The following is a 14,562-nucleotide window of genomic DNA, read 5'->3' on the forward strand; positions in this document are numbered from 1 at the left end:
GGATCGACTGTTGCGGGACACGCGCTGCACACACTGCTGTGTACCTTGTTTACTGAACGCAATCTACCGTCTGCGTTCGGATTGTTCGCGGTCGTCGTTGCTACAGAGCAATCCAAACTGCTATGTTAGACGCGAAACCTGGCGTGGAGCAGTGGGTGCGGCGTCTGGCAGCGCAAGCAGCGCTAGATGAAAGAACTGTAGACGAAGCGCTGCAACTGGTTGAACAAGTTCGTTTCCCTGAAGACGAGGCCAGCTGGGCAGCATGTGCGCTTCTAGTGGCGGTACAGAGTCCTGAGACGGCTGGACACGTGCTCGGGGCGTTTCTCCGCTGTGCCGACGTTACACCGCAACCTAGTCCGAAAGGCAGAGGTAACTGTATTAGCGACTTTTTCGAGCGGGCGAAGATGATCTCACCCACTGCTCAGCGCATGGAGCAGCTCCTCGTGGTTATTGCGAACGTCCACCGCAAGTTTGTGGAACTTTATCAAGGCGACATTTTCGACGAGGAACGGGCCTGGATATGTTTTCTCACGGCTCTCGCGCTGTTGGCGTCACGAGGCGGCCCGCTGGGCGAGCTTCCTGACCTCGTGAGTGCCTACCATCTAATGGTCGCTGTCATCCGCCGGTTGCAACTGAAGATGCTTAAGCAGCCAGATATCCTCGAGGAAGATGTCGAGCGATACTTGGCACGACTCGAAACGACGATGATCCCATGGGATGACACGAGCGGCATGCAGGACCTCTACAACAGCGTCTTTGTCGGCCGCCTCGGGTTTGACGGCCGCATTCTACTGCAAGCACACCATCTGGGACAAATGTTGTGCGAAATGCATAAGTTTCCTGCCAAGGACGCAGCACCCACTTTGGTTCAGAGAGTGAGACCGGAGCGGTGCGTCCCGCGCTTCTCACGCGTTATCAGCGAAACGCTATCATCGCTTCGTGCAAAACGGCAGCGTATGGAGTCGACACCATTATCGTCGTCGTCGTCATCGTCGTCGTCGATGGCGGTGAAACCATCTCTGCACGCCGAACAGGTGCCACCTGCCCGTGGCGCATCGGCTGAGGATGAGCAGCATTCATCTACGGCACCAGGTCCGAAAAGCACCGCTTTGATATATAATGATGCTGAAACGCCGATGCCCTCTACTCAGTGCGTATACCCGGATCAAAAGGACTCCGCCGATGCTGTTTTTGATGAGCTGGCAGCGGCCGCGGCGCTCCAGAACCTGGCTCGCCCGCGAGAAGCAGATTCCGCGGGCGGCAAAGTTGCTGCTGCCCTTCGGACACCGCAGCGAGCTGCACTCTCTACGCAGAACCCCAACCGAGTGCCGCCACCCTCGCCACGTCGCACCCCGATTCGGGGCGGTATTGCCTCTGTTCGTTGGGTGCGCGCTATAACCGCCCTTGCTTCTCGAGTTTGTGATAATCTCCGGGAAACTTACGGTGGACTTGGAGTCGACCCCTTGGGTTTCGCGAATTCGGCAACTGGGTATCTGCTCCAGAGCTTTACGGAGCGATTTCATCCCGAAACTGCAGAGCAGCGTATCGGGGAAGTCATGGCAGTGTACTGGTACGCACTGGAAAGCATTTTGAACGCTGAGACGCAACGCATGAACGGCTCGACAGACTTTGTGCCGAAACTACTTGCGCTGCAACCTTTTCACAAGGCGCTGCTCCTGTGTGCCGTCGAGACGGTGTGCGCATCATACGGCATCCGAGACGAAATCCACTTTGAGCACCTGCTGGAGTCGCTGAAGCTCTCGCCGTTCGATTTCATCAAAATCATTGGCGCCTACGTGCTCAATGTGGAGAATCTCCCGCCCCAGGCGAAACGTCGTCTTGCAGCCTGCCAGGAGTGCGTGCTCTGCGTGCTGGCCTGGCAGTCGGACTCGTTACTCGTACGCGCACTTCGCACGGGCGACATGAGCTCCATACCAACAGCGGCATTGGATTTGTTCTTTGACAAGCTGCTGATGCAAGCGGATTATCGCATCCTGAACGTCTGTGCTCGCCTCGGCATCTGCGAAGAAGCGTTTGAAAATCGGGTGTGGTCGATTTTCAAACTGGCGCTCACGGAGCAATGGGAGCTCTTCATCGGGCGCCATCTTGATACAGTTCTACTTTGCTGCTTCTATGGAGCAGCGAAGACGCAGCGTTCCCTGCAGTTCAAATTTGTGGATATCATTCGAGCGTATCGGGCAGTTGTTGCGGACTCTGAATGCATCCGACTGAGTGACTCGCTGCAGACAGTGTATCGGGATCTTGCCTTGGACGATGGTGGACGTGGCGACATTATTGCCTTTTACAACCTTATTTTTGTTCCACATATGAAGCGCTACCTGTTGGGACAAACTACTCCAGAGGGTCCAGCCGCTGCTCTCTCAATGAGCAGTACACCCGAAAGGCGCCGTGAATCCGAATCTGAACTCGATGCACATCATGTGAATGCTCCGCACGCGTCACCCGTATCTTCTCCTGGCTTGGGACCGCGTATCGTGGACAAGATCATTTCGTCGCCGCTGCGTCTACCACGAATACGTAGCCAGTCCGGAGTGGTTAGCCTTCGCGCGAGTCCCGCAACGAGCCCGCGAAATACATTCCCAGTTTGGACGCTGCCGACGTATTCTCCGCAGTCTACGCTAACGCCCCTTGCGTCCTCGCGACGAGCGGCGCTTCTGGCAGCGAGATTGCCTCCGAACGCGTCGCCACAGTTCCAGGCCCCACGGCCCGAGGGCAGCCCCAGCACTCGAACCCAAGCGGCGGCGGCAGAGGCGGAAACGCAGGCGGAGGCAGCGCCTGCGTCACCGCACCAGCCGTTGGCCGAGCAGCGCATCACATCCCCGCCTGGACGCCGGAAACTTGTCTTTTTCTAAACAAACGCACGGTGCTGATCAATGAACGCACTCCTCCTCTGAACGATGCGTTTGCGAATATGTCCTGCAGCGCAGCACGATCGCTGAACAACCCTTGACTGGACAGTGCCAGGACCGATTCCGTTGCGTGTTCGTGCGGGCGCTTCACGCCAGTCACGTTCCGTGACGCAGTTCCTCGAGATCCGGCACCGTCGTGCGTTACGTACTAGTGCAGTAGCAAGTGAAGCAGAGTGAAGCAATGCGCCCACAGCGACCGTACAGAACACTTTGCTAGCTGGACGAACGTTACGCATGCGCCTCTCGCATCAGAGGAGGCCACTGCATTGACCGATGTTACGAGCCAATGCGCTCCGAGAAGCGCATTTGAGCACCATGCGTTGACCAGGGGCGTCTGACACACCACCCCTCCGTGTTACGAAGCGTACAGCGCTGAACGAAGTCAAAAGAAAGCCCGAGTCGCGTGGAAGTATCGAGTGGTTTCTGTGAACCGCGCAGGTCGTTCTCATACCATACCTAAAAGTTAAATCTCAATACCCTTCAAGTTGATCCTGGGATTTCGATAGCGATGCCGCAACAGAAGCACCGCTCACCACTAAACGCCCTCCAAAAGCCAAACGTTGCCGCCAGCAGCGGTATACAGTGGTGGCGCGAAGCCCGCCCTAGACAAGAAGTCTCCAACTGACGTGCAAACGCCTCCCAGTCTTTTTGGACCGGCCACCCACTGCTGCTTTCAAGTTCTTCTCATATCATTCCACTTTGAGAGGTTGTCCAACAAAATTCCATCTTGTCAACTCCGGAGGTCTTCTTTCCATGGCCGCGCACCTCTTTATATTGATAGCGGCGTTAGTCACGATTCACAAACTCCATACGCTTCTTGCCATTGATTGTACTAACCAGTGCAAGGAGTCCTCGAGCTTTCGCCCTCCTTTCCATTTGCTCTTCCGTCAGTGGTCCGTACCTTTTTATATCCTCAGGGCTCCGTTGGCACTTTTCCATCTCGAGCCTCTGAAGTATACACCCCAGTTCATGGTGTGTATAGGACGTTCGGAACTCATCTACAGGTATCGTAACGAAACGCCGTGCACACTCCTTGTCCACCCTCGTCGTTGGAGCTGGTGCACACCCCTTTTGGGTCTTCCATCGGCCTGCTCCGTACGCTACTACGAGCCTCTGACTTTCATTCTCCTTCAGGGCGCTCAACTCATTGAAAATTTTCGCGAATGCACGTTGCCTCCCACCGTATAGATTCATCCGCAGACGAGCCCACCGGGGCTTTCTACACTCCTCCCACAGCGCATCCCAATACGCAACGCGAACTTCCATGAACTCTCGAAAAGCTTTAAAGTCCGCTCCGCGGCTCGTCACCTCGCTCAAAGCCTCCAGGTGATCCTTCATTCCTGCGTTCCACGTCTCAATTTTCTTCCTAGCATTCATGATACCGGATTCTCGATAGTATCTTGCTCTCGAGAATCTCAACAGACGCATGTCCTTCTGACGTAATTTACCGTCAGTACCATCTTCCGCACGCTTGAGTGCTGCGATGGTTATGATATTCGTGTTTCCGAGGTCCGCGCCAACGACAAAGTCGTTATCCTGCACTTTCTGCGTCGCAAGATCCGCCTGTTTGTTTTTTCATGCTTGGTCATGGGCAGAACTGGACGATCCACCTTCAACCGCCGATAGTGTACACACATGGCTACTCCATCGGTTTCGGTCATCCCACTGAATTTCTTTTCCCTGCTTACTTTGAGACGTTTGATTTCGAAGATGTTCTTCCAGTAGGTCTCACAGTTTTCACCGGAGAACTCCTCCCTGTTAACATTGGACTCGGGACTGATCTCCCTCATGATGCCGTAAAGGATTCTGGAATCGATAGTCACAAAACGTGACTTGATGTTGGACAACGGAACGACGTTGAAGCGCTTACCCAGAAGCGCAGCCTTTCGTCTCCCCCACTCTTCATTTTTTCCTCACTCAGCTTCATCTCTGCCTTGCGTTCGAGTTCACGGTCCAGAAACACAAAGTAACGCAGGACGAGGCGATAGTATCTTTCGTTATCTTTTTTCAACTCTGATATGTTTGCTGCTCGGTTTGCCAACCCCAGTACCGCACGATGCTCTTGTATAGCCGCTCGGATGACGGAATCCTCATTGATGCTCCTGAGTGATTTCTTCTCGTCGATGAATTCAATCTCATCTTCACGCTTGCGATCGTTCGTGTTGCCATTGACAATCGCCCATATCCCCTGGCGAATGAGACCGGGGTAGAGTGCAAAGATGGAGCGTATCATGAAGCTTTTGAGGTTCATTGTTAAATGGTTCTTTAGACTGGTGAGGTACTTCATCGCCCCGTAGGTGTAAATATTCCAATCCCCCCTGTATCGAGTACCGTCGAAGCGGAAGTCGGCGTAAATTTTGTGGAGGGCATGAACTCGCTCATTTCACCTAGACGTTTCCCCGGTGCCAAGCATAAAGTGATAAATAAAGGTTTTGTTGAAAAATTCTTCCAGAATATGGACTGTTTTGATGTCCGTAACGTCATGATACCATTTTCTTAGGAAATCCACCATTCCTTGAGAAGCGTCACGAACACCGCTGGAGTTCGGCTCGACACGGTTCCAGATTGCCTCTTGAACGTTTTCCCTGTACGGATCCTTGGTATGTTGAAGAAGACAGGCTTTCACCGCCATCTCGTCGTACCGTCGTCTTTTGTGTAGCCTTTGACGTAGGGCCTTCCACTTTTACTTCTTCTTCTTATCCTGTTCCTTTGCACTTGGCACTGTTCTTCGTTGTTTCGGGCTGCCGGCGACATTGGCGCCCAGGATCCTACACTTCCACTTCCGTAACTTTCCTTTTTCAATATAAAAACCGAAACCACTTTGGATGGGACAGCTATTACGCACGAAAAAGCACTTGAATACAGTAGAGTGAAGGTTGAAACACGATTGAGGACAAACAATGTATTTTTCTACGACTTGAACATCGTTACAATTTGTACGTTAGAGCTACACGCTTCATTTTTCCGATGGAAAAACACTTATATTGACAATGGATCCCAGATTGTGCTATGAATGGGTATCGGATTCAGCGAAAGCGTCCATCATGCTGCATCCTAACTCCAGATTCCATTACGTATACTTCCTTTCAGATGTACTACTCGTCTCGTGCTTCCTGTCATTCGCCGGGTGCATGCGTTGATGCACACGCCTTAGCGTCTAATCCGCTGATGCCGATGAATCACAGAGACAGGACAGCGTTGCCGTACTACTGAGAGCGTCGGATCGAGGAATGCTCCACCTGACACAGAGTTGGAGTATAGGATCATTCTGGGAGCCAGCAAGCTCCGCAGACAGACACACTGCCTGCGATAGCGTGAAGCTCTATACTAGGACTCCACCGCGACCAGATCGACGCCCAGATGCAGTTTAACTGCCGCTAGTACCAGAATAAACTGTGCTTCAGACGAATTGCTCAGATTTCTATGCAGCACCCGCCACTGGGTGGCGAGCACGAAGCACGTGCCTGGGGTACTCGTCTGGCTCGCGGGTTTTTCCGTCGAGAAAATCAACTTTCGACAAAACGGGAACCGTTTCCCCCTTTTATCGTTTATCGTGCAGGGGAGATAAATTGGGGTACCTTGCTAGTTAATGGTTAGTCTCTGTTCTTTGCTCCGTATGCTGCGGTCGGCTAGCGCGCCGGGGAGATCAGGTCGTACGAGACAAGACGCACGTGTCGCCGTTGAAAGGAGACGCGAAATTGTGAAAATCCGTTTTCTTATTGTTCTACCGTACAAGTTGTATTTGCGTTAAAGTCGTAACAAAGTAAAGTTGTTTCATGCAATTGTGTTTCAAACCTCAAGTAAGTGTATACAAATGATGTTTAGCGATTCAGATCAGAAGCGTTCAAAGAGCCTTCTTCTTCTTCAAAAATAACAAAAGTTATGGAAAAGAAACTGGAGGATCCTGGACATCTGGTGTCGTCGACTGCCGGAGACTAACGAAAAACATGGCGGAGCTAAAAGGAACATGAGAAGACGATGGAGCAAAAGAGGGAGGCCCGAGGTAAGAAGCTGAACGAAACACGACAATACGACCATATGATGGTGAAAACCTGTCTTCTCGGGCATATCAAGGATCCGTCCAGGCGAAAGCTGCGAGAGGCCATCAGAAACCGTATCGAGTCATACTCCATGAGTGTTATGATGGCTTCTGCAGGTATAATGCATTCGGTGAAGGAGATGCACGACGACGTAACGGGCATCAAAACAGTCGAGGTTCTGGAAGAATTTTTCGGCAAAACCTTTATTCGTCACCTGATGCTTGGTACAGGGGAAACGTCGAGGAGAAATGAGCGGGTGCATGCCCTCCACGAAAATTACGCCGAATTCCGCTTCAACGGTCCTCGAGACAGGGGTGACTCGCGTATTTACACCGTCGGGGTAATGAAGCACCTCACGAACCTGAAGAACTATTTGACCATGAACCTGGAACGTTTCATGATACGCGCCGTCTGTGCGCGCTACCCGGGCCCCTCTCGCGAAGGGATATGGACCATCACCGATGGCATCACAAACGATAGTAAGAATGAGCAGGAGATCGAATTTGTTCACGAGAAGACATCACGCAGGAGAGCAAATGAGGATTCTGGAATCCGTGCGGCTATTAAAGAGCATCGTGTGGTCTTGGGGCTGGCGAGTCCAGCAGGAAAGATATCAGAGTTGAAAAAAGATACGGAAAGATACGATCGCCTCATCTTGCGCTATACCATACTCCTGAACCGACAACTGAAATGCAGGACCGATATGGAGCAGGGTGTGGAAGCAAATGCAGTGTCGGAGAAACGGAAAGCTGCGCTTCTGGAGAAGCGCTTCAACATCGTTCCGTTATGCAACATCAAGTCACATTTTGTGAGTATCGACTCCGAAATCCCTCACGGCATCATTACGGAGATCTGTCCAGTGTTCGATGTAAGCAACAAGGAGTTCACCGGTGAAAACCAGGAGACGTACTGGAAGAAGAATATCTTCGATTCCAAACGTCTCAGAACGAGCAAGAAAAAGGAATTCACTGGGATGATCGAAAGCGATGCGATAGCCATGCGTGTACATTATCGGCGCTTGAAGGCGGATTGCCCAGTTCCGTCTTCGTTGCAGTCGCTGGCAAAGCGTGAAGAAAACAAAGAGGTTAGCCCAACGAAGCAGGAGGTGCATGAGAACCACTTTGTCGTTGGCGCGGGCCCTGGGAACACGAATATCATGACCATCACAACACGCAATTGCGGGGATGATGGCATCGACGGCAACCTACGTCAAAAACACATGCGTGTTTTAAAGCGCTCAAGAACGAGATATTACCGAGAATTCGGTGTGATGAATGCAAAGAAGAAAAGTGGAACGTGGAATGCTGGAGTAAAAGAGCACCTGGAAGCGATCAGCCAGGTGACGGGCCGAGGAGCGGACTTTCTAGCTCTTCTGGAGTTCATTAAAGTTCGCGTTGCACATGACGTGGCACTGTGGAAAGAATATACAACGCCTCGGTGGGCTCGTCTACGTACGAATCTGTACTGTGGAAGAAGCGTGCATTCGCCAACTTTTTCAATCAGTTGAGCGCCCTCAAGGACGACGAGAGGCAGAGGCTCGTCGTAGCATACCGATCAGGGCGCTAGGCGTGGAAAAAGGGACTACCCGAGCTCCAACGCCGAGAGCGAACGAGAAATGCGCACCCCGTTTTGTCACGATACCTGTAAATCAGTATCGAGCATCGTATGTGCACCATGAGCTGGGGCGTACACTCCAGAGGATCAAGAAGGAAAAGTGCCAGGGGAGCCCCGGGGATATAAAAAAGTACGGAGCGCTAACAGAACAGCAAATGGGACGGAGGTCTAAAGTTCGAAGACCCCTGGCATGAACGAGTACAGCCAGTAACGGCAGGAAACGTATGGCGTTCGTGAACCGAGACTTTAACGCTGCTATCAATATCAGGAGATATACGCTGCTAAAGAAGAGACCCGACAAGCTGACGCGAGCCAGCTTTGTGGAGCACTCCCTCAAGACCGAACTGTACTAGGAGAAGCTGAATCCAGTAGCAGGTGATCGGTCCAGAAAGACGAGGATCCGCCTGCACGTCCGCAGATAAACATGCAGTCCGAGGGCGCGAGGTACCCAGAAACACACCGACGGCGGCTGCGCACGCAGATTCCAGATATGCGTGCAATGCGTGCAATGCGTGCCGCCGCTTCCGTTCGTTGACCCGCGCGCGCTTGTCGGATTCAGGACCCCCGCCTCCAAGCAACGTATTCGTGTTGAACGCTTCAGGTACGCCTCGTTTCTGTGGACAACACCCGGGGCTGATCCCATTGATCTTTTCATAATGACAGGAGTTGTGGCAGAGTCTGAGAATCTGCCGCCAAGTGGCGCAGAAGCAAAGTCGTTGGTCGATGACGCGGGGTTTGCGCCTACCGCACCTCCGCCAGCTGCAGTTGCACCAGCGCCGGTTGACGAAACGGCTGATGCCTTGGGTTCCAGCAGGAGCCGCGGGAACGGATCCGGTACCGAGGTGGTAGCTGACGCCGATGAGGAGGAGCAGGTAGCGGCGGCAGCAGCGAAAGCTGCGTCAGCAGCGGCCTCGCGCATTGCGTTTCGTTTTCGCACCGTGCGACCAGGAGACTTTGAACCCGAGCGCCACTTTTATCCGCGCTGTCTTAATGCTCAAATTCATCCGTCTGTGCGTTTCTTCATGGGCTTGTCCCGGGAGCGCATCGTGTCTCGTTATACGCACCTGAATACGCGGGTCGACCCAGTGGAGCTGCGACGCCTGTTGGCCTACTCGCCGCGATACTTGCGCTGGGCCGGCTGCGACCTCATGCACGTTGTGGACTCACGATCCCAGCGGAAGTGCATGGTGGTCATTGAAACCAATAGTTGTCCCAGTGGTCAAAAGTCGACACCGCTGTTCGATGACCAAGATGAATACGGAGGCTATCGAACGCTGCTGCAGCGAGCACTGCTGTCACGGTTGGAGTCGCCAGCGGAGCAGCCCATTGCTGGAGGCAAATTAGCCGTTCTCTTTGACAAAAATCCCATGGAAGCCAGCGGATACGCAGCGTGTTTGGCTGAGCTCACCAACGAGGAGGTTTATCTCGTCCCGATGCTTGAAGAGAACGCTGCCGACTGTGCCGAACCCGAGTTGCGAACGCTCGCCGACGGTGCTCGGGGTCAAGCGACGACCGGAATACGCGCTACAGACGGGAGCCCGACGAGCGCGCCTGCGACCTCGAGCGGTACAAACGTGGCGAACGGACGATCGTATGCCTTTTTCAAGAATGGCATTCTATACGTTCGGCGACCGAAAGAACACTTGCTGGAGAGTATGATTCCGAATGGCGCAAACAATTGTGCAGCTCGTGACCGCGTAAGCGTTGTACTCCCGCCGGATTCACGAAAGCAAACATGCGAAGCACAGCCAGCTCTGCGCTCCGAGGCGGCATCGACAACCGCAGGTAAGAACGGCATCCTCCGAGACGACGACACAGCCGACGTTGTGCCGATTCGGGCGGCGCTGCGCTATGTGACCCAGCGCCCATGGAACCGGATACCGGTGCACACGCAGACGATCATCACCAATTCTGTTGTATCATGTCTTGCTGGCGGGCGCAACAAGCTCGTTGCAGCAAAAGCCTACGACAATGCCAACGTGGAGCTGATGGCTTGCGGCCTGGAGATTCGCACGCCACTGACGATCCGCGACGTGCCCCTGAACATGCTCAGGCGATGGGTTGATCGCCTCGGCGGCTTTGCCGCAATCAAGGTTCCATACTCCAATGCAGGGCAAGGTGTTTTCACGATCACTTCCCAGGAGGAGTTTGACAGATTCTACGAGGCCGAATCTAAGCGTCCGAACCGATACGACAAGTACATCGTGCAAGCGCTGATTTCGAACCATGAATGGTCTTCCGCAGGGAGCGGCACATCAGCAGCAGGCTCCGTCGAATCCTACAGTCGCCTCTATCATGTGGGTACCATGCCGGATAAGCGCGGTCACATCTACGTCAATGATCTCCGCTTGATGATCTGTGGCGGGCCGGACGGCTTTGTGCCCGTCGGTCTCTACGCGCGCCGAGCTCGCGCACCGCTCGCAAAAGAGCCCGGCAACAACAGTTGGGAGCAACTCGGCACCAATCTCTCCGTCAAGGTCGGCGAAGGCCTGTTCACATCTGAATCCGAGCGCCTCATGCTTATGGACAAGAAAGATTTTAATCTGCTGGGTCTGAGTCTCGATGATCTTATCGACGCCTTCGTGGAGACCTGCCTCGCCGTTCGAGCCATAGATGTCATGGCCCAGTGGCTCTGTTCGGATGCCGGCGGTCGATTCAGCCTGCCCCTCTTCCGTTCGGTCTGTGGAGATGATTCGCTCATTCGGGAGATCATACGGGGCAGTCCAGAACTCCAAAACGCTTCAGGGTGAAGCTTGTGGGATGGAAGCGCGGCGAATCCGCCTTTGGTGAGGTCTCACACAACGCGAAGCATACGCTGCACGCGACCCCTTCAACCGCATCGCTGGGCGTTACAGTCGAAGGGACATCTCCGCAGATCTCTCGCTTTCGCTCGCTCTGGGAGATGTGTGTGCTCTGGAGCTGCTACATCCGGCGCTTGGGTTCATGAAGAAGCGAATCAGGCCGTAAACGCGCGCTCATGACGGCGCAACGAATGCACCGCGTCCAGAACAAAGCGCACTGGTCGTGTGGTTCAGCGAACTGGGCAGCACGACTACGCGATGAACGCTGACGCTGCTACCAGCGATGATTCACGGTGCACGTCGTCTGGCGAGTCAGACGCAACTGGAACGGATCATGGAGCAGTCGGCAGCATTGGTAAGACGTTGATCGGCCTAGGATCCGGTAATAGCGGCAGCGGTATTCGTTCTGCTCCGAGTATCGGGGATCGCTACTGCTTTATGCGACGTACGCAGTGCCAGGGCAAAGCGTTCGTGTGATTCTCGGAAAAACTCGCTCAGCGCGCGCGTATACAGCAGCAGCTGATGCTCGTGTGCGCATCTCCGCATCCATCGAGACGCGGTGCGCTGCAAGACCTCCACTGCACCGCCGATGTGCTGTGTACTGTCGCGTCCCGGAACGGGAACTTGACTCCCCAGTGCTGGAGATTATGGTGCATGCTGGTGCTGGTGCTGGTGCTGGTGCCGGTGCTGGATAACCGCTCCACTGGTTACCGGGTGCTGCGTTCGCATGGCGGTAGCCGTGTGCGTACTGCAAAGCCGCCTCTCGCTGTTTCTCTTCCGCGTACTTTTGGACTACTCGCAGGACATTTTCATCACAAAGTAATTGTAAACGGGTCTCTTCGTCTTTCACGAGCAGGAGATGCTGCAAGATAGCCTCATCTATCTGATTGCGCTGCAATAGGTCGGTATGTTGGCCTTGCGATGTAGCCGAAACAGGCGTGCCGCTCGTATTCGGTGGAATCGCTGACCAGAGGCTGGTCTCCAGGTGAGGCGGCTGTATCCGATCCCAGGGCTTCGTTTGCAATCGCGTTGGATCCAGCGTACTTGGGCCTCGTGTCCCGTGGAACGATGTCAATAGGTTTGCAGTCGTGGCAGCCGCTGGTGCGGATACGGTCGCTTCTGGTGTTCCCGCCGGTGCAAGCGCCCCTGCCGGTGTGTAGGAAAACGAGGTTGGAGCTGGATGCTCCACGCGATACTCTGGAATCACCCGCAGGCTCGGTGGTGGTGTCTGCCTGTCGAGCGAGCGCTCACGAGGTGGCGACGGCGGCATCGGTTCGTCGGGCACACCGGACGATAGCGACCCAGGCGAAACGACTCCAATGGTACCGCTTTGATGACTGTCCGCGTTGCGTGGAACGCATCCAACAGTAGAGCCGTTGGCGAGAACGTCGGACAGCTGCTCGCATTCGCCAGCTGCTCCCAGCGGACAGGAACTCTCGACATGTGGCGGCGGGTAGAATGTCGCATCCTCCCGCATTTCAGCAAGAACTTTCTGGCGATGTTGGCGTTTCTTTTGCATGAGACGACCCTCCTCTACGACCTCTGAGAATCCATTGCCTGGAGCGTGCGTCGATCGCTCTTTGGTCGCACTCGTCGCACCTGATTCCCCGTCCAATGCCAGTTCATCGGTATCAGCCACAATGCCAGCGAGGTTCACAGGGGCATGCGTGCGCTCGTCGGGAATATATTCAAAGGCATAGACTTGCACAAGCACAGGCTCTGGGGCGAAATGAACACGCTTTGATGCAGGTTTTCGAGCAAGTTTCGTCGATGATGCGTCAGCGGATGTTCGGATCCGAAGGGCTGGACGCGGAGCCTCCATTTTCGCTCGCTTCGCAGATCGACTGGTTATCGCACAAGTTGCTGCTGCCTCTTCTGGTGCTACGAATGATGTTGATTCGGCTGATGATGCTTCCTTTTCGGCGATATCGCCGGTGTGACCTGCATCACGCACGGTAGGTGTAGGTACATGATGCGTTGCTTCGTTCGCACATCGCTCGGGTATTGTTGCTCCAGGTGGTGACGTTGTCTCGAGGGCATCGGAGTGATGCATTCGCTCCGCTCGAGCTGCTGTTGCGTGTGCTGAAGCTTGTTGTGGCAAGAGCGACGCATCTGCGTCACTAACGTCGACGGTCGGCTGCGTACCTACAGATTCCGTAGCTCGAGCAGAAACACTTTGGGAAGCTTCATCAGAGGAGCTTGTAAAAGCCGGCAAAGCTGTGTCACGTTCTGGTCGTGGACGCGGTCGCTTACGTCCCGTTTTCATCGACGCGTCTGCCGAGGCGAAACTCGAAAGCGCCCCGACCGCCAGAGGCGTTTCGTGTTCCCCAACAGTCGACTGTGCTGGCTCTGATGTATCATCCTGGGATGCAGCGGCCTTTGCAGAAGCGTTACTCGCATCTGTATTCGCGTGAATAGATGCTTCAGTGGTACCAGGGTGACCGGAATCGGTTGTTTGGACTGGTGCATGCACGGCTACCGGTAGCGAACGACTCTCACCTGCCTCTGGTGTTTCTTCGGGCGCTGATGGCGTCGAGGGTTTTTCTCGGCCAGCTACCTGTTCCATTTCAGCGATTATATTCGCAGCCTGCTCACGCAAGGTCGCAAGTCGCTCGCCCCAGGCTTTTTCGGATGCGTTAGCGACGAAATTCTCCGCAGAAACGCCTTTGCTGCGTCCTAATTTTCGAAGCGCTTTACGGCCGTGAACCAGCGACTTGCTTTCCTCCAGAAAATCGACCACATCCTCTCTCTGCATCGACTTGACAAGGCACTTAATCACCTGCATCGACAGGTCCAGTAGGTCGACGATGTGTGGCTGCGCTGCCCGCAAGGCCCTTTCGATTAGCTGGCCGAGCACCGAGCGAAGTTTCGTCTCCTGTAGGAAAAAAGTGACACTCTCGGGATCTCGAAGCTCAGAGACCAGCGTCCGCAGCAGAGCCCGCCGAGTATCCCAAGTCTCTGCTCGCGACAGGGCCCGAACAAGCCGCTGGCCCGCTTGTGCGTCGCACGGCATGGAAGCGTGCGACGCAGTCAGAGCCTCGTGTCGACGAAGAGACTTGTTTCCACGAACACGGTAGGCGATTTGGGCAGAGCGAAAGTCCGTTTCAGTCAATGTCGAATGGAAAAGGACTAGACAAACACCGCCACAGGTGCGTCGAGGCTGCGCAGCCCAGCAGG

The 14,562-nt window shown here is 54.4% G+C and overlaps 3 protein-coding genes across 3 annotated transcripts, besides 2 other annotated features; 2 read left to right on the forward strand and 1 right to left on the reverse strand.

Annotated features, from left to right (window-relative positions):
* Nucleotides 1-122: 122 nt before the first annotated feature.
* CYME_CMT038C (similar to retinoblastoma-family protein) lies at nucleotides 123-2,873 on the forward strand (the record flags this gene model as incomplete). The annotated part of the gene is made up of 1 exon (XM_005539045.1): nucleotides 123-2,873. One exon carries the CDS (start codon nucleotides 123-125, stop codon nucleotides 2,871-2,873), a length of 2,751 nt encoding a protein of 916 aa, XP_005539102.1.
* Nucleotides 2,874-3,467: 594 nt separating this feature from the next.
* Nucleotides 3,468-6,322: a sequence feature (repetitive element).
* A 593-nt stretch (nucleotides 6,323-6,915) lies between these two features.
* Nucleotides 6,916-8,948: a sequence feature (repetitive element).
* A 292-nt stretch (nucleotides 8,949-9,240) lies between these two features.
* Nucleotides 9,241-11,334, forward strand: CYME_CMT041C (hypothetical protein; the record flags this gene model as incomplete). The annotated part of the gene is made up of 1 exon (XM_005539046.1): nucleotides 9,241-11,334. The coding sequence occupies one exon, from the start codon at nucleotides 9,241-9,243 to the stop codon at nucleotides 11,332-11,334; it is 2,094 nt and encodes a 697-aa protein (XP_005539103.1).
* A 487-nt stretch (nucleotides 11,335-11,821) lies between these two features.
* CYME_CMT042C (hypothetical protein) lies at nucleotides 11,822-14,398 on the reverse strand (the record flags this gene model as incomplete). The annotated part of the gene is made up of 1 exon (XM_005539047.1): nucleotides 11,822-14,398. The coding sequence occupies one exon, from the start codon at nucleotides 14,396-14,398 to the stop codon at nucleotides 11,822-11,824; it is 2,577 nt and encodes an 858-aa protein (XP_005539104.1).
* Nucleotides 14,399-14,562: the final 164 nt, after the last annotated feature.

This window comes from Cyanidioschyzon merolae, chromosome 20 (assembly GCF_000091205.1).
Source record: "Cyanidioschyzon merolae strain 10D DNA, chromosome 20, complete genome".
NCBI classification, from domain to species: Eukaryota; Rhodophyta; class Bangiophyceae; order Cyanidiales; family Cyanidiaceae; genus Cyanidioschyzon; species Cyanidioschyzon merolae.